The following is a 15564-nucleotide window of genomic DNA, read 5'->3' as shown; positions in this document are numbered from 1 at the left end:
TTGAGTGCATGCCACGGTGCAGAGGTGCAAAATAAAATAGATCCCCAACTGGGCACAAAAAATCCTTTATTTAGAGGGTACTCCATGACCGTATTCAAATCCGTGTGGTATCCCTTCAGGGTACGTGGGACTGGCTGAAAACTGACTCCAGGGCATTTACTACTTTACGTTCCATCTGGAGTGCTGGAGATACCTCAAGATGAACATCGTCGGCCTCGTGTTCGTCAGCGTGTTGATCTACGGCGCAGCCTTGTGTTTTTATCTTACTTCCCTGTTTTTCACAGGAGGAATTTTCTCTTTCATTGGCCCGACTACGTTCCAGCTCATGACCTTCGTCATCAACCTGATCAACGCGCTCTTTCTGCTCCCGAAACCGCTCAAGTACACGTTTGATTACGTAATCAACACCGAGCTCGAGCTCGGGTACAACCATCTGTACCGCGGGCTTCTGGACAACGGGCTGAGCGGGAGCTGTCGCGAGACTCTGCTTGGTTGGTGCTACCGCAACTGCAAGCAGGCATTTGGCCCTGCGCGCTTTGTTTTGCAGGAGCTGGTGTACCTGACGCTCAACATGATCCCGATTTTGGGACCCGTCGTTGTGATTCTACTAAAGGCGTCCCGGGCCGGGTATTCGAGGCACATCCGCTACTTCCAGCTCAAAGGCTACACGAGAGCCCAGACGTATTTTTTGTGGCGCAAAAACAGGCATCTCTACTTCACGTTTGGGCTTGTGTCGCTGTGCCTGGAGCAGCTGCCAATTATAAATATCTACTTTGCATTTACAAACCACACGGGAGCCGCCCTGTGGGCGGTCGAAATAGAAAGAGCGTCGCGGGAGGCAGAAAAAGCTCGCCAGATCACTGTGGGATCGTCTGGCTTAAAAACCGCATGAGGTCCGCCATCTCTTCCGGCGACGAGGAGTGCTCCATTCCCCTGTACTCTTTGAATTCGATGTTTTGCAAACCCGCCTTTTTGTACACTTCGACAGCGTGGCGGCCCGCTGCAATAGGCACCACCGGGTCTCTGTCTCCGTGACCCACGAAGACTGGAGTATTCTGGTTCGCGGTCTGGACTTTATCCTTGAACGACTTCTCCACGGGGCAGAATCCAGACAGCGCCACAATGCCGGCTAGCGTGCGGTTTGATGTTGCGCCCACAGCAACGCTCATTGCTGCACCCTGCGAGAATCCGCCCACAACGATGCGGTTGGCAGGAATGCCATTTTTCACCTCAGTCTCGACCAATTGCTTTATCTCGTCGACGTTCTTCCAAAACCTGACCGGGTCTTCCTCTACGTTGTGGTCGATCGGGAACCTGGTCAGGTCGAACCATGCGCTCGTTGGCATCCCGTTGCAGACAGTGACGGGAATAACAGGGGCATTAGGCAGAATGACGTTGATGTGTCTGAACTGCTCCTGTCTATGCAAAAGATCTGCAAAGAACTTCCAGCCGTCGGACGAGTCGCCGAGCCCGTGGATCATTATCATTGACGCCGACGGCCTCAAAGCGGAGACCCTTGAAACAGACATGATGCTAGAAATGCTAGAAATTAAAATTTGGGAAATATTAATTAAGTGAAACTGGGAATTTCTAAAATAAAGCGACAGTTCTTTTCACAATGCTTCCCAATGTTCCACCGAAACCGCTCAAGGAGCAAGTGCTGGACTACGATAAGCTGGAATACCCGCTGGTGCCTGCCAGCGTGACACAGAGGCTGCAGTTCTCTTCAGAACTGCCTCAGTACTTTAATGAGCTGAGCAGGGATAAACTCGAGGAACTTGCCAGATCCCCTGAACTGCTCCAGAGCTACCTCTACAAAACGTCCAATTTTGAGCAAATAGGCACAGAAATTGTGGAGTCGCTGGAAAAACAGATAGAGTACACCACCAAGCTGCTGAATAACGTGAACGAGGATATTGTGCCCCAGACAGACCAGATCAACAAGCAATTGGAGCAGTTCCACGAGAAACTAAAGAAGTTCGACCAACTGCAGGTCCGCATGTACGACCTGCTGAACAAATACTCGAGAGAGTCCATTATCCGGGCTGTGGAGCGCAGCGTCAACGATAAGGACAGAGATACCAAGTCCCTGGTGGACCAGATCCGTTCGTCGCCTGTGGAAGTTGATGAAGCGCAGCTGGCGTCCTTCATGAGCACATACACTACAGAGCGTCAAGAGTACTATCTGAAACTGGAAAAATTGCATAGACTATACGAAGAGAGAGTTGGCGGGCTTGAAGCCCCTTAGGCAGAGTCCAGAAGGAAATTCGTGGCTAGGTCCAACTGCCAACTGTTCTTCTGCAGCGCATCCACCGCCATCTTCTCGTCAAATCCCATTCCCTTTAGCTCCTCAATTGCTAATTGCTGACTCTGGCTATAGATGGAGTCGTTTGGCGCAGGATTTGCGTTGGACGGCTGTTCCGTGAAGGCTTCGCTAAACTCGTATGGCGGCAGGCTTTCGAAATGTTCTGTGGCGGGCTGCAGATTTGGATCGTTTCCAAACCCAGCAAACACCTGCTCCCAGTCGTCGTTGGCTGCGCCTGCTCCAGCGCCTGCTCCAGCGGCGTCCTGGGCCGCTGGGGCCGAAAACGAGAACCCGTGGGTGCCCGCGTCAAAGTTGTTGAACTCATCGAACTGCGGAGCGTCAAAAGAGTCCTCCGGACGTGCCTCCTCGAGTCCCAGGTCGTCGAACATGTTGTCGCTCTTCTGTGCTGTGAATGGGTTGAACGACTTGTCGCCGGATTGGGGCTCGGCCTGGCTCTTTTGCAGCTTCACAGGGCTCGAAATACTGTCGTGGAACTCTTCGTCGTCGCTGCTCTCCTCTGGCTTAGGTTTGTCGGGATCTGGGCTCTCTTGAGGAACATGTGGCTCCCCGGAGGCCGCCTCTGTTGCAAGCTCAGCCGGCTTAGTAGCTGGTGAATAAAGATCATCCTCGTCTTCGTCTTCGTCTTCTGCCTCGTTCTTTGTGGTGTCTGAGGTTTCTGTAGTGGTGTTTGATTCTGGCTCTTTCTCTGCGATCTGTGCAAACTCGCCCGGCAAACTTCCCGGCATCGTGTAGTGAGGGGCAGGCTCCTGAGGAGAGGAGTCCTTGGCGTCGTCGTGGTTGACCATCTCGAACGACTCGCCGTTCTCGTTGGACGAGATTGGCTCCGGAACGTCCTCTGTTCCTTCCGGCAGTATCTGCGAGCTCAGCACAGGTGGAGCGGACTCCTCTTCGATGGTGGACGTGGGCGAGTCCGGCAGGTCAAAGTCGCCCCTAACAGATTGCGACGGATTGTTCTGGATGGACGACGTTTCTGAATGAGGAATGCCGAATGGAAGCGAGAACTGCTGCTGGGTCTGCGACCCGTCGTCCAGCTCCGAGGTCTGCGAGGTGGCTGGCTCCGAACGGGACTTAGTCGACGAGTCGAAACCGGTCGTGTTCGAGACAGACTCGGTGGTCTCTCTTCTCAAGTCCTGCGTGCTTGGCACAGAAAATTCGGTCTCGTCGAAATTCTGCAGCGTCGACGTTGGCACCTCCTGCTCCTCAGACTCCTCGTCGTCTTGCTCTTCGTCAGACTTCTCGTGCTGGGCAGCAAGGTAACCGGCCCCGGAAGCAAGAGCAGTGCTGAAGCTGAGGTTTTTCTCTACAAACTGGGCGCTGTAGTCGCCGTGCTTCTCGTGAAGGTCGTAGTTCTCATCTTCCAGCTCTGTGGATCTCGTGAGCAGCTGCGAGTGTCTCAGCTCGATCTCGCTGATCGACTTCATCACAGAGTCAATTTTTGACCTCAGCTGGTTGTTTTCTTCTTCCTGCGAGGCCACCTGCTGTTGCGTCACCGCAAGCATCTTCTGTGACTGCGTCAGCTTCTGTGACAGCGACTCGATCTGCTGGTTCAGGTCGATCGACTCAGCATTCAGCACGCCGAGCCGCTCTTTCATCGTCTGATTACCCTTCTGGGTCTCCTCAACCTCCAGCTGCAGCTTCTGGAGCTTGGACTGTTCCGAGTGGTAATTGGCCTCGGCAAGAGCCAGTTCCTGCTTCAAAGAGTCCGACTCGTTGCGCGACTTGATCAACACCTCCTCCACTTCTTGCACCTGCTGCACCTCGCGCTCGTAGAGCGTCTTCAGCTGCGACAGCTTGGACTCTATGCCCTCCTTCACCTTCATGATTCTCGCGAGTTCTTTCTGTGCCTTGTCTCTCTTGGTGTTCACGTTTGTGGTTTGTATCGTCAGAGAGTTGATCTGGTTGGAGAAATTCGCAATGTCCACAGACGCCTGCGAAAGCTGGTTCGACACGTCTCTGTCGGTAGACGAGGTGTGTGCCGGTGGTTGCGGCTGGTTGGTGAACTCCACGCTGGCCGGCTGCTGTGTGAACTGTGCCGGGGAAGGCGCTGGAGAAACGTCCTTCGACTCGGTAACAGGGCTGGCCACGCTTTTCAGGGCGTCGTAGTTAGCAGTAGGCTGTCTTGGGAGAGAAGTTGGCTGGGAGTCTGTCTCGTCGAAACGAGGCTTTTGAGCACGGCCCGGGATCGCTGGCGGAGCCGGTCTGGATGGCCGGTGGTCGAGGTCCTCTGGGCCTTCGTCGTCGTCGGACGACTCGTCCGCGGCGGTTTGCTGGCTTTGCAGCTGGCGGCCAAAGTTCGACGTCGGAACAAACCCGCCGTGGCCCGTGGTGTTCGACTCGACATGGGCCGCTCTGGAGGCAGGGACCGGAGGCACAGCCGGCTTCGAGGCCGCACGTGCAGGCTGCACAAAGACGTCCAACAGGTCGTCCATGTGCGACTTGGAAGGGCTGGCGGCCTGCTGCGGAGTAGACGGAGAAGCCGGCAACGGCGGTGGCGCCTGCGGACTGTCTGTGGACTTGCTGGTTTGGATCAGCGAGGCCGGGGTCTCCTCAGGGAGCTCGGCACCGGCCAATTTCTTCTGCACCAGGTACATGGCAATGGAGAACTCCTGCTTGTTGAACGAATCGGAGCCGTCCAAGTTGGCCAGTTCCCAGATCGTAGCCAGCGTGTCGTTTGGCAGCTTCGAGGTCATGAGGAATTTGGCCACCTCGTCGCCGGTTATCTTACCCTGCTTGGATTTGTCCAGATTGTCGAAGACGGCGCCATACTGCTGCTTCTGCTGCGGAGACATGGTCCAGGTGTTGTGATTGGCAGAGCCCGAGCCAATGGAGCCGCCAGAAGCCTGCTGCAACAGCGGCGACTGCGGTTGGGACGGGTTCGAGGCCACGGCCCAGATTGGCTCTGGAATGACAGCAGGAAGAATGGTCATGGACTTGTTGAGAAAGCTCTGGATTAGGTGCATAGCCACAATGAACTGCGGTCTGCCAAGCTGGCCGGTCTGCTTCTGGTCCACCAGGTTCCATATTTTCTCCAGAGTCTGCGTAGGCAGTCTGGCCTTGAGAAAGATGTCTCTGGCCTGCACTCCAGGCAGAACACCGCCGGGAGCCGCTTTGTCGAACATGGCGCCAAAATTGGCCGCCTGGTGGGGCGTCAGCACAGGAACAACGACGTGCTGCGAGTCCACGGACGAGGCCGACGAGATCCGCGACCCGGTGGTGTTCACGGGCAGGCTTCCGCCCGTCGCGTTGAAAGAGATGGTACTGAACTTGGGCAGCTGAGGAGGCACGTTTTGCGCAAGCTCTGGACTGAGCACAGCGCCACTTTGGATGTGTCCGATCAGTCTCATTGCCACACAGAACCCAAACTGGTCCAGCGACCCTTTGTTGTCCGGGTCTGCGATATTCCATATTTCTCCCAGCACGGGCGGAGCCAGGTTGGACGCCTCCAAAAGGGGCTTCACAGACAGCCCGGAAAGCAGGCCTGTGTGCTTGAGATCGAGCGTTTTGAAGATTTGGCTGTAGAACTTCTTCTCGTCAGCAGTGAGAGGCTGCTTGAGATTGCCACCGGTGACTGCGCCGTTAGTGGCTTGGGGAGGCGTGTACGTACCCGACATAGTGATTGGAGCGGAAGTGGACAGAAATGAATCGATATAGGCCGCGATGCTGGAACGGTTCTGATCGTATTCGATAAACAATTTAATTCTGGGTGCCGTCGGGTTATGAGCGACGGAAAAGAGGTGAGCGGGAGAAGCAGACAAAGAGAGAACTGGGAAATCAGGGACTGAGTGCCGACAAGCTGGCTGTAGAGCAGGGGTCTGTCGGACGGTGGCGGACGGTGGCGGACGGTGCAGTTCTACGGACGGTCATTGCTGATGCTGGTTTGGTGGCAAAAAAATAGTGCACTGCCCCCACTCAGATTTGAACTGAGGATCTCCACATTACTAGTGTGGCGCCTTACCAACTTGGCCATAAGGGCTACGTTCAAACGGAAACTCAGGTGTCGACACATACCGCGCCATACACTTCCTGGTGCCTGGCCGAAGCTGGCCTCCCGCTCTACTCGGCGTCTTTGACGTGTACATTTATTAAGCTACAAAGCATTCTTCCGCGTCAGATACTCAAACCGGCTGAAAGTGTATCCAATGAACGGAAGATCCTCCTTGGTGTCTGCCCCTCCAACAACACTGCCCTTCATCTGCTCGCGCTGCTTGGCAGCCTGGGCCAGCGCAGGCGAGTCCGGCACATTTTCGAGCTCGTCGGTCGGGAAGAAGCGCGTGTCTGTGACGGACCTGAGCTTTGGGATGAACGGAGCCTCCACGTTGCGGATCTCGTCCCAGTTGACTCCACGGAAGAAAGGATGTGCCTTGATCTCGCTGGCGCCGCCGTTGCGGCCGAGCCGGTGGTCTGCGTCGGTCAGAAGCCTCAGAATCAGGTCCTCGGCCTCGGGGCTCAGGTGAATGTCTTCGGGGAATTGTAGTGTCTCTCTCCAGTTGAGGATCTTGCAGTAGGTCTCCTTAGGAGTTTCGGAGCAGAACGGCGGCCAGCCCACCAGGCACTCGAACATGATGGCACCGAGCGACCACCAGTCGCACGTCTGGCCGTATCCCTGGTTCAGAAAGATCTCTGGAGCAATGTAGTCGGGGGTTCCGACGGTAGAGTAGGCCATGAGCCGTCTGGACTTGCGCCACGTCTGCATCTGCTGCCGATTCGACATGGTGAGGTTGATCGGGTCGACGAGCACAGAGTTTCGGCCCGTGTTGGCGCCGCCTGCGCCGCTGGCGTTGTCCTGGTCCAGCAGTTTTCTGTAGTAGTTGGAATCGTGTGTCTTGTGGAATCCCGTCGACAGGCCGAAGTCCGAGAGCTTGATGTGGCCGCGCATGTCGATGAGAATGTTGTCTGGCTTGATGTCTCTATGAATGAATCCCAGCTTGTGTATCGCCTCGATCGCCAGCACACACTCGGCGATGTAGAATCGGGTCACGTCCTCGGTGAAAATCTGCCACTTGATCAGCATGGTCATAAGGTCGCCTCCGGGCAGGAACTCCATGATCAGGTACAGGTAGAGCGGGTCCTGGAACGAGTAGTACAGCGACACGACCCACGGCGAGTTTGCGTCTGCCAGCACGTCCCGCTCGGCCTTGACGTGTGCCAGCTGCTCCTTCTTGTACATCTCGCTCTTCAGCAGCGTCTTCATGGCGTAGATCTTGCCCGTGTCGCGTTTCTGGACGAGCCGGACCTCGCCAAAGGCGCCCTTGCCGATCACCTTGACCGTGTGGAAATCCTCGAGTGTGAGCCGTGTTCTTCGCAGCCGCAGAAACTGCGACTCGTTGCGGCCAAACAGCTGCAGCTCTCTGTTGCGGCGCTCGCCGGAGCTCTCTGTGCCCAGCTTCTGCTCAAACGACACGCGTCTCTGGTTGCGCTCGATGGCATGCTCGATGGCCGTTTTGTAGTAGTGCTCCAGTTTCAGCTTGATGGAGGCCGCCTTGTCCTGCGACGACTTCGAAAACCACTCGGGGTGCCGGTCGAAGTGCACGTAGTCTGCCGGCGGCGGCAGCGACTGCACGCTCTGTCGGTACGACAGGTTCGAGTTGCTGTTGTTTGCGGCCGGGTTAGAGTACGGGAACTCGGGCTGTTTGAGCGCGGACTTCGACGGCGACACGAGCGACGAGTTCGACGAGATCGGCGCCAGGTTCGCAGACCGTACGCTGCGCGACGGACTCGAAGGCGGCTGCGGGTTGAACTCGTTGAACTGCAACGAACGGGTCGGCGACGTGCCGTACATGTTCTGGTAGCCCGCGGCCTGCTGCTGCGCCGGGTGCTGCATGTTCGGGATCTGCGCACCAAACACAGGCACCTGCTGAGGGTGTGGCGACCCGCTGGGCACGCCAAACTGCTGGTTGTTGTACTGTCGATACTGAGGCTGCTGCTGCTGCTGCTGGTATACGTTGTACATGTTCTGCTGGTAGTTCATACCGCTGTCGTGCTGCGGATACATGGCTGGGTCGCGATCTGGGCTCGAAAGGTGCTGATGGTTGCTCTCCGAAAGAAAACAAAACACGATCCGTAATTTTTTGGGAGCGTAGCAGAATTTCGGAGAAGCGGTGCAGGGATGTGCGCGTAAAGAGAGGGCTACGAGGTGTACCAACAGGTGTTAACATTACACACTTAGAACTGCAGGGCTTGACCCTTCTGCTTCTTGTCTCCACCAAGCTCAAAGTGCTTGCATCTCTTGAGAGGGAGTTGCAGCTTGGTCTTGCAGCTGACGCATTCCAGTCTCAACACAACCTTCTTGGTGGTCTTGGCCTTCTTGTGGAAAACTTGCTTGGTCTGACCACCGTAACCGGACTGCTTGCGGTCGTATCTTCTCTTACCCTGGGCGTAAAGCGAGGCTTTTCCGGCCTTGTACTGGGTCACTCTGTGCTGGGTGTGTTTTCTGCAGTTCTTGCCCTTGCAGTAGGTCTTTCTGGTCTTTGGAACGTTAACTGAGGTTAGTGGCGGCGGGGGACGCTGTCGACGACGAGCTGAAGAGACAGGTTCGGTGCGACGTCGGTTGCGGTTAGTACATACCCATTTCGATATCTGTGAAAGTCCTTGTAAAAATGTTTTAATATTTTTCACTCGCAAGATTCCCTCTGCGCACCGCCGCCACGCGGGCCGGCCGAAAAATTTACGCCCGGCGAGTTTTCGCGGGCGGCAAGCGGCGGCCGTTCCCGTGGTGCGAGGGTGGCATGTAACATCACGTGACTACAAGGAGGGGAAAGACCAGATTCTCCTCTCGCTCCCGTCTCCTACTGTTGGCACCCCGTCTAGGGTTATTATAACTTCGTTAATATGGAGTAAGTTCATTAATATGTCTCATGACCACACTCACTGTGCCAGCTGCGCGACATACTGCTTGAATCTCGCCAGCTCTGCGGGCAGATGCACATAGTGGTTGGACGCGTCCTCGAACTCAAAGCTCAGCACCTTGCCGTAGTACTTCATCTTGAGCTTGATCTGCTCGGTCATCTGCGACAGGCCGCTGACGTAATCAAAGATCTTGATCAGCCCGTAGACGTTGTCGTTGACCACTCTATACTGCTCCACAGCAGTCTTGAACAGTCCGGAGCCGAAGAGGGACTGGTACTGGGAGGGGGTGAGGAAGTCGACGAGCAGCGAGAGGTAGTTGTTGAGGCTCGTGCCGTCTCTGGACTTCTTATAACCCTGGTTGATGACGAGCGCCGTGGCGAGCTCCGTTTGTTTCTCGTTCGCGTTGAGGTACGACACGAGGTTCAGGAGCGACTCGTTGGACAGCACGAGGCTGTCCTTGATGATGATTTCTCTGGTGAATCTGATGAGGTTCTGTCTATCCATTCTGTCGATCGCAGCGCCGACAAGAGTGTCGACCGTCGACGAGAGGTACTCGAAGTCGTCGTGCTGGGCGAGCTGGTCGATGGCCTCGTCGAAGTCCTTGCGCGGCACAATCATGTTCCAGACCTGCAGTGCCGAGCCGAAGTCGCCGCCGTCGAGGAACTTTCTCATTACGAGCAGGAGACTGGCCACAGACACCTCTGGCAGCCAGTCGACCGCGTTGAACTTGAGGTACGAGTGGTATGCCTTGGCGGGGTCCTCGGCGGCCTGGCCGGCAATGAAGCTCGAGAGGAGCTTGGAGAGGTGCTGCGACTTGTCGCACTTGCGGACCACCTGGTCGAGAAAAGCGGCTGCCTCGGCGGACTGGCCGCACAGAAGCAGGCACTCGAGCACCGCGGCGTAGACGTCGTACTGCTGCGTCTCCATCACCTTGGCATCGATCCTGCCGTCGATGTCGTGGTACAGCGCGCTGACGAGGCCGCTGTTTTTGCAGTAGCCGGCGTATTTGAGCAGCTGCAGAAACAGGCCCAGGTTCTGCGTCAGATCGACGCGCGGCCTGAGCAGCTCGTACAGCTTGTCGGCAGCGACGATCTGCACGCGCTTGAATCTATTCAGGCCGCGCACGAGGTCGTAGTAGACGGCCTTGTCGAAGCGGATGGCCGCGTTGGAGCTGTGGCTGATGAGAAACAGCTCGAGCGCAATACGGAAGAAGTCGTTGCTGTTGCGGAACTCGCCCATGCTGTAGCTGTTCTGCGCGCCCCTCAGCAGCGGCCCCACCACGAGCTCGTACGTCTCGTCCGACGGCTTGAGGTTGTTGGCCAGCATGTCCGAGTACACGTTCAGCAGATGTGTGAGCTTCTCCTCGGCGGACTCGCCGGTGTCGGCGCGCTGCGGGATCGAGCGCAGGACTTTGTTGTACAGCGCAGTCGTGGGAACAAGGCCCTTGCCTCGGAGGTTGAAATAGACGGCGAGCACCTCGCTCGGCCGGTTGCTGGACAGCAGCTCGTCGATCAGACGTTCGTGAACCGACAGCGGCGCGGCGGGCTCGGCCTTCTCCGCGTGCTCAGGCTCCTCCGCCGGCTGCTCCGCCTCCGTCGTCCGGAGCTCGCGCAGCTGCCGCTCCAGTTCGCGCACCGTGGAGTACTCTCTCCTGCCGGCCGCGATCTCCACGGCAAACGTGCGCACTGTGGTGGAGTTCGACCGCCTGAACCGCAGCTGGCGCCGGCCGTTGGCGGCCGCGCCCACGCGCACGTTCATGTGGCCGTTCTTGTTTGTTTTGCCGCCCGCCTTCTTGAGCAGGATCGGGGTTTGCGCACGGGGCTCGTCGTCGGTGTTTTGCGACCTGTCGAACACCACATAGTTGCGCGTCACCATGGCCGCGGGCGTGAGGATGTTGCAGTACCGGCTGTACCGTGTCTTGCGGCCAGAGTCCTCGCGGGCAACGTCGTCCACTATGAGCAAGTCCTGGGGTTTGGCGTACGAGGGCTTGAAAAAGGGGTGCGAGTAGCGCTTGCTGCCCGACGACGACACGTTGGACGCGCGGCGCCGCGCAAACGACGCTCCTGTCCGCTCCGTGAGGTTGACAAAGCTGCGAAGAACCATGTTGGAATTTATTGAGGGCTGATGCACATTATATACGTTCCTAAAAAATACGGTGTGGGGCCCGGGCGGTGATTGGCAGACCCGCGACAGAAACGGGAGCGGCTTCTTTTTTCTTTTCGCGCGCCCCTCATTGGACGGCGAAATTTGACACGGGGGGTGCGAGGAGGGGCCCGTCAGGGCTGCGAGCCCTCGTTGATCCTGGGGATCAGACCGCACGGGCTGACCACATACTCCTGGAGCCGTCGCTCGAGCCCCTGCGGGCGACGCATGGCGGCCCCGACGCGGCCTCCGGCAAAGTAGCGCCCCACCTGCTGGTGCGGGATCGTGTAGTCTGGGGAGTAGAAACTGGCACCCCCTGATTTCAAGGCGAGGTCCATCGACGCAGCGTCGCGCACAACGTACTTGCCTGCCCAGCGCTCGTTCGCCGTCAGCGTCGTCATGCACCGGATCGAGTCGCGCAGGATCTTGCGCCGCGACGGTAGCCGCAGGTCGGTCCCCCACTTATACTGCAGACGCACCTCCTTCTCGGGCAACGCAGAGAGGCTCGAGCTGGACACCGAGGTCGATGGTGTGGCCCGCTGTTGCAACGTGGGGGAGCTGCTCAGTCCGTTCGACAGCGACGACGGCGTCGACAGCACCGGAGTCGGCTCGGGCATCGCTTCGGCCTCGGCCTCGGCGGACGACGCCGACAACAGCGTCACGAGCGTCGCGTCGGAGCTGTGGCGCGCGTGCTGCGTGTACTCGTACTCCTCCGTTGTCGGCGAACCGCCGTCGTCGCCGTCGTCCTCGAACGTCGCGTCGAGATGGTCGCTCTCGTCGTCCGGCTCGGCCTCGTCGGCACTCTCGTTCGCAGGCGACTCCAGCGACAGCGGCTCGTGGTCAGACACGTCCGAAAACACCACGTAAGGCTCGTCGTGCCGCACCTCCGCCGGCCTCGAGCCCGCCATCGAAAACTTGCGTTTCCACCTCGACACCAGCGACGACAGGTCTGCCGAGCTTGTGCGCCGCCGGAACATCCCGAGCGACGGCCGCCGTCTGCACCCGACCATCAGCGAGTCGCCCGGGTGTCTGTTGCGTCGCCGGCGCCGCGGCACGGTTCGATACTTCGGCATTTCGCGGCGGGTCAGGTCGAGCGAGTTGTCGATCCCGAGATTCAGGCAGCAGTACCACTCGATCATGCTCTCGACGGTCGGGAACTCCAGCAGAAACTGCTCCGTCTCGGCGCGCAGCCGCAACGTGTGTTTTTTCTTCTTGTAGTCGGTCGCTATGCCGACCTTGGCGTACTGCAACGAGTACGAGCGCACCAGGTTGTCGGGCGCGAGCAGGCCCTGCTGCGCAAACAGCGCCTTGTCGCGCAAGTCGTGCGACGTTGTGAGCCGCGACTTGTACAGTCTCTCGTCGTCTGCCGACACACAGCCTGCCGGCCGGGGCGCAGCGTCTCTATTGTAAATGTTGAGCTGTGTCGAGTTGAGCTCGACAATCACCGACCGCCACTGCCGCTGCGGCGCGAGCTCGTACGGCGAGATCCACTCCAGCTTGCGCGACAGCGTCGTGATCTTGTACACCGTCGGAAGGTAGTCCGGCAGCGGCTCGTGCCCCTCATCTGGGTTCGAGTACACCGGCTTCGGCTTGCCCGGCGCCAGCGTGCTGTAAGACGGCGGGAACACCGGCGTGGGCTCCAGGAACACCAAGGCGTCCATCAGATCGGTCACATCGAAGTTCGGCACAGACTGCGATCGCTGTTTGCTGCCTTGGACAGTCTCGGCCCGGCACGGAGGCTGAGTCGCAGACACGGTGGAGGCTCTTGTGCGCGGGCGCGTGCCCACGCGGGCCGTGCGCTGCGCTCCTGCGTGGGGCAGTGTGCTGGGGTCTGGCCTGGACGATATCCCGAATATCGGTTTCCTGCTGAGTGTCATGTCTTGATGCTAGATGTGTGCGCAAACCTAGTGGTGGGGGTCATACAACGGATGCGTGGGAGGGCAGAGGCTAGGTGTGCACTTGGGAGTTCGTTGGCGGCGCAAACGGGGCTGCGACGCAATATATCTGTGGCCTGTGGAAGAAAACACCTGATCTTGTGCAAATGGCTGGAGCTCTTTTGTTTCAGGAGCGATAAAGGCGCACCCTTGCACCAGCCCCCCCCCCCCCCCCCCCAACGGGTGCGGCCCGAGGTGGGGCGACTGCTGAGCAAGCGGCCGAGGGCACGACATGCGCGCGCTGCGTTCCGTGCATGCGGACTACCCCATGTTCTCCACGCCGACCCCAGCTGCCCCACATCGACCCGACTAAAAAATGCGCACCGAAATATTCCATTTACATAAATTCCCTCTCCCATTCGCTACCATGTCTGGCCCCGGTAGAGAAAAAGACTCGCGCGACGGCTCGCTCCGGCTGGGCCAGGGCCCCGCCTTGTCGGCCGCTCCGCCGTACGGGTCCACGAGCGACAGCGACGGCTCCCGGTCGACGGCGTCGCGCAGTGTGTCGCGGCACGTTGTGCGCGTGCGAGAGTCGCCCGTCCTGACAGCGTCCCAGAAGGCGGCGTACTACCTGCCCTGCTCGTCGTGGTTGCCCGCGTACAGCCTCAGCCTGTTTGTGCACGACGCGGTGGCGGGCCTGTCGCTGGCGTCGTACCAGATCCCGCTGAGCATGTCGTTCGCCAACGCGGTGGCGCACGTGCCGCCCGTGTGCGGGCTGCTGGGGCTGTCGCTGGCGCCCGCCGTGTACGCGGTGCTGGGCACCGTGCCGCAGATGATCGTGGGGCCCGAGGCGGCCGTGTCGATGATTGTCGGGCAGGCGATCGAGAAGGTTGTCAAGCACAACGACGGCGTGGACCCGGTGGACGTTCTCGTGGTGATCACGTCGTTCTCGGGCGCGATCTTGCTGGCGTTCGGGCTGCTGCGCTTCGGCTTCATCGACAACGTGCTGTGCGGCACGCTGCTGCGGGGCTTTGTGGCGGCGATCGGGCTCACCATGATGGTCAACTCGGCGATCGCGATCCTCGGCCTCGACACGGTGCTGCTGCTGCTGCCGCCCGACGAGCACGTGCACTCGGCCGTGGAGAAGGTGCGGTTCATCTGGCAGCACGCGCACCAGTACCACGGGGCCACGCTGGCGGCCGGCGCCGCGGCGCTGCTCGTGCTGCTCGCGGCGGGCGCGCTGAAAAGGACCCTTGCCCGGCGTCACGTGCGCGCGGCCTCTTTTTTCCCCGAGATCCTGCTCGTGGTGGCCGTCTCGACCGTGCTCTCTGCGCACTTCCGCTTCGACAAAAAGGGCATCCGCGTGCTCGGCAAGGTCGACATCGACGAGTTCCGGTTCACGGTGCCCTTCCGCGGCGAGCTGCGGCAGTGGTACCCGCAGCTGTTTTCGACCTCGTTCATGTGCGCCATTCTGGGCTTCTTCGAGAGCTCCTCGGCGGGCAAGAGCCTCGGTTCCAGCCTGCCGATGCCCGTCTCGTCCAACAGAGAGCTCGTCGCGCTCGGCACGGCGGGGCTCGCGCTCAGCTTCGTCGGCAGCCTGCCCTCGTTCGGCGGCTACGGCCGCTCGAAGCTCAACTCGCTCCTCGGCGCCAAAACCCCCGTCGCCGGCCTCGTGATGGGGCTCGCCACGCTGCTGGTCACCACGTGCCTGCTCAACTACGTCTACTACCTGCCGCTGTGCGTGCTGAACGCCATCGTCGCCACGGTCGGCCTGGCGCTGGTCCAGGAGACGCCACGTGACGTGCGCTTCCATCTGCGCACGCGCGGCTACAACGAGCTGGCCACCTTCGTCGTCACGCTCGTCGCGTCGCTCGTCTACTCGATCGAGCTCGGCGTCGCGCTCGGCTGCTTCTACTCGGTCGTCCGCGTGATCAAGCACTCCACCAAGTCGCGCATCCAGATCCTGTCGCGCGTGGCCGGCACCGAGGAGTTTGTCAGCTCGGACGTCGACGGGCGCGCCGCGTACCCGTGCGACGAGATCGTCCCCGGCTACTCAGAGTATCGCCGCCAAAGCGCGGCCGGCCAGTCGGCCGCCAACAAGCCCGTCCTCGAGGACACAGACGCGTGTCTGATCGTGAGAGTGCCCGAGCCGCTCACGTTCACCAACACGAACGACCTCAAGGCGCGGCTGCGGCGGCTGGAGCTGTGTGGCTCCGTCAGCGTGCACCCGGCAGCACAGCAAAGCGGCCGGCCAATAAGACATGTCGTATTTGACCTCGACGGCATGACGTCGGTCGACTCGTCCGCGGCGCAGATCCTCCGAGACGTGATTGTTGCATACCAGCGGCGCGGCATAAACGTCTTCTTCTGCAGGGT

At 59.3% G+C, this 15564-nt stretch overlaps 9 protein-coding genes across 9 annotated transcripts; 1 reads left to right on the top strand and 8 right to left on the bottom strand.

Moving 5' to 3' along the window:
- Nucleotides 1-115: 115 nt before the first annotated feature.
- On the bottom strand, nucleotides 116-709 carry KL911_000088 (uncharacterized protein; the record flags this gene model as incomplete). The annotated part of the gene is made up of 2 exons (XM_043201182.1): nucleotides 116-604; nucleotides 668-709. 2 exons carry the CDS (start codon nucleotides 707-709, stop codon nucleotides 116-118), a joined length of 531 nt encoding a protein of 176 aa, XP_043056781.1.
- A 148-nt stretch (nucleotides 710-857) lies between these two features.
- On the bottom strand, nucleotides 858-1529 carry KL911_000087 (uncharacterized protein; the record flags this gene model as incomplete). The annotated part of the gene is made up of 1 exon (XM_043201171.1): nucleotides 858-1529. One exon carries the CDS (start codon nucleotides 1527-1529, stop codon nucleotides 858-860), a length of 672 nt encoding a protein of 223 aa, XP_043056780.1.
- An 89-nt stretch (nucleotides 1530-1618) lies between these two features.
- Nucleotides 1619-2208, top strand: KL911_000086 (uncharacterized protein; the record flags this gene model as incomplete). The annotated part of the gene is made up of 2 exons (XM_043201160.1): nucleotides 1619-2105; nucleotides 2180-2208. The coding sequence occupies 2 exons, from the start codon at nucleotides 1619-1621 to the stop codon at nucleotides 2206-2208; spliced, it is 516 nt and encodes a 171-aa protein (XP_043056779.1).
- Nucleotides 2209-2244: 36 nt separating this feature from the next.
- KL911_000085 (uncharacterized protein) lies at nucleotides 2245-5937 on the bottom strand (the record flags this gene model as incomplete). Its single annotated transcript, XM_043201149.1, has 1 exon — nucleotides 2245-5937. One exon carries the CDS (start codon nucleotides 5935-5937, stop codon nucleotides 2245-2247), a length of 3693 nt encoding a protein of 1230 aa, XP_043056778.1.
- Nucleotides 5938-6413: 476 nt separating this feature from the next.
- On the bottom strand, nucleotides 6414-8318 carry KL911_000084 (uncharacterized protein; the record flags this gene model as incomplete). The annotated part of the gene is made up of 1 exon (XM_043201138.1): nucleotides 6414-8318. One exon carries the CDS (start codon nucleotides 8316-8318, stop codon nucleotides 6414-6416), a length of 1905 nt encoding a protein of 634 aa, XP_043056777.1.
- A 170-nt stretch (nucleotides 8319-8488) lies between these two features.
- KL911_000083 (uncharacterized protein) lies at nucleotides 8489-9169 on the bottom strand (the record flags this gene model as incomplete). Its single annotated transcript, XM_043201127.1, has 2 exons — nucleotides 8489-8953; nucleotides 9125-9169. 2 exons carry the CDS (start codon nucleotides 9167-9169, stop codon nucleotides 8489-8491), a joined length of 510 nt encoding a protein of 169 aa, XP_043056776.1.
- Nucleotides 9170-9190: 21 nt separating this feature from the next.
- KL911_000082 (uncharacterized protein) lies at nucleotides 9191-11275 on the bottom strand (the record flags this gene model as incomplete). The annotated part of the gene is made up of 1 exon (XM_043201116.1): nucleotides 9191-11275. One exon carries the CDS (start codon nucleotides 11273-11275, stop codon nucleotides 9191-9193), a length of 2085 nt encoding a protein of 694 aa, XP_043056775.1.
- Nucleotides 11276-11448: 173 nt separating this feature from the next.
- KL911_000081 (uncharacterized protein) lies at nucleotides 11449-13191 on the bottom strand (the record flags this gene model as incomplete). The annotated part of the gene is made up of 1 exon (XM_043201105.1): nucleotides 11449-13191. The coding sequence occupies one exon, from the start codon at nucleotides 13189-13191 to the stop codon at nucleotides 11449-11451; it is 1743 nt and encodes a 580-aa protein (XP_043056774.1).
- Nucleotides 13192-13585: 394 nt separating this feature from the next.
- KL911_000080 (uncharacterized protein) lies at nucleotides 13586-15527 on the bottom strand (the record flags this gene model as incomplete). Its single annotated transcript, XM_043201094.1, has 2 exons — nucleotides 13586-15237; nucleotides 15416-15527. 2 exons carry the CDS (start codon nucleotides 15525-15527, stop codon nucleotides 13586-13588), a joined length of 1764 nt encoding a protein of 587 aa, XP_043056773.1.
- Nucleotides 15528-15564: the final 37 nt, after the last annotated feature.

This window comes from Ogataea haglerorum, assembly GCF_019207285.1.
Source record: "Ogataea haglerorum isolate 81-453-3 chromosome Unknown 81-453-3_NODE_1_length_915391_cov_96.871712, whole genome shotgun sequence".
NCBI classification, from domain to species: domain Eukaryota; kingdom Fungi; phylum Ascomycota; class Pichiomycetes; order Pichiales; family Pichiaceae; genus Ogataea; species Ogataea haglerorum.
This window is presented reverse-complemented; position numbering and strand designations above follow the sequence as displayed.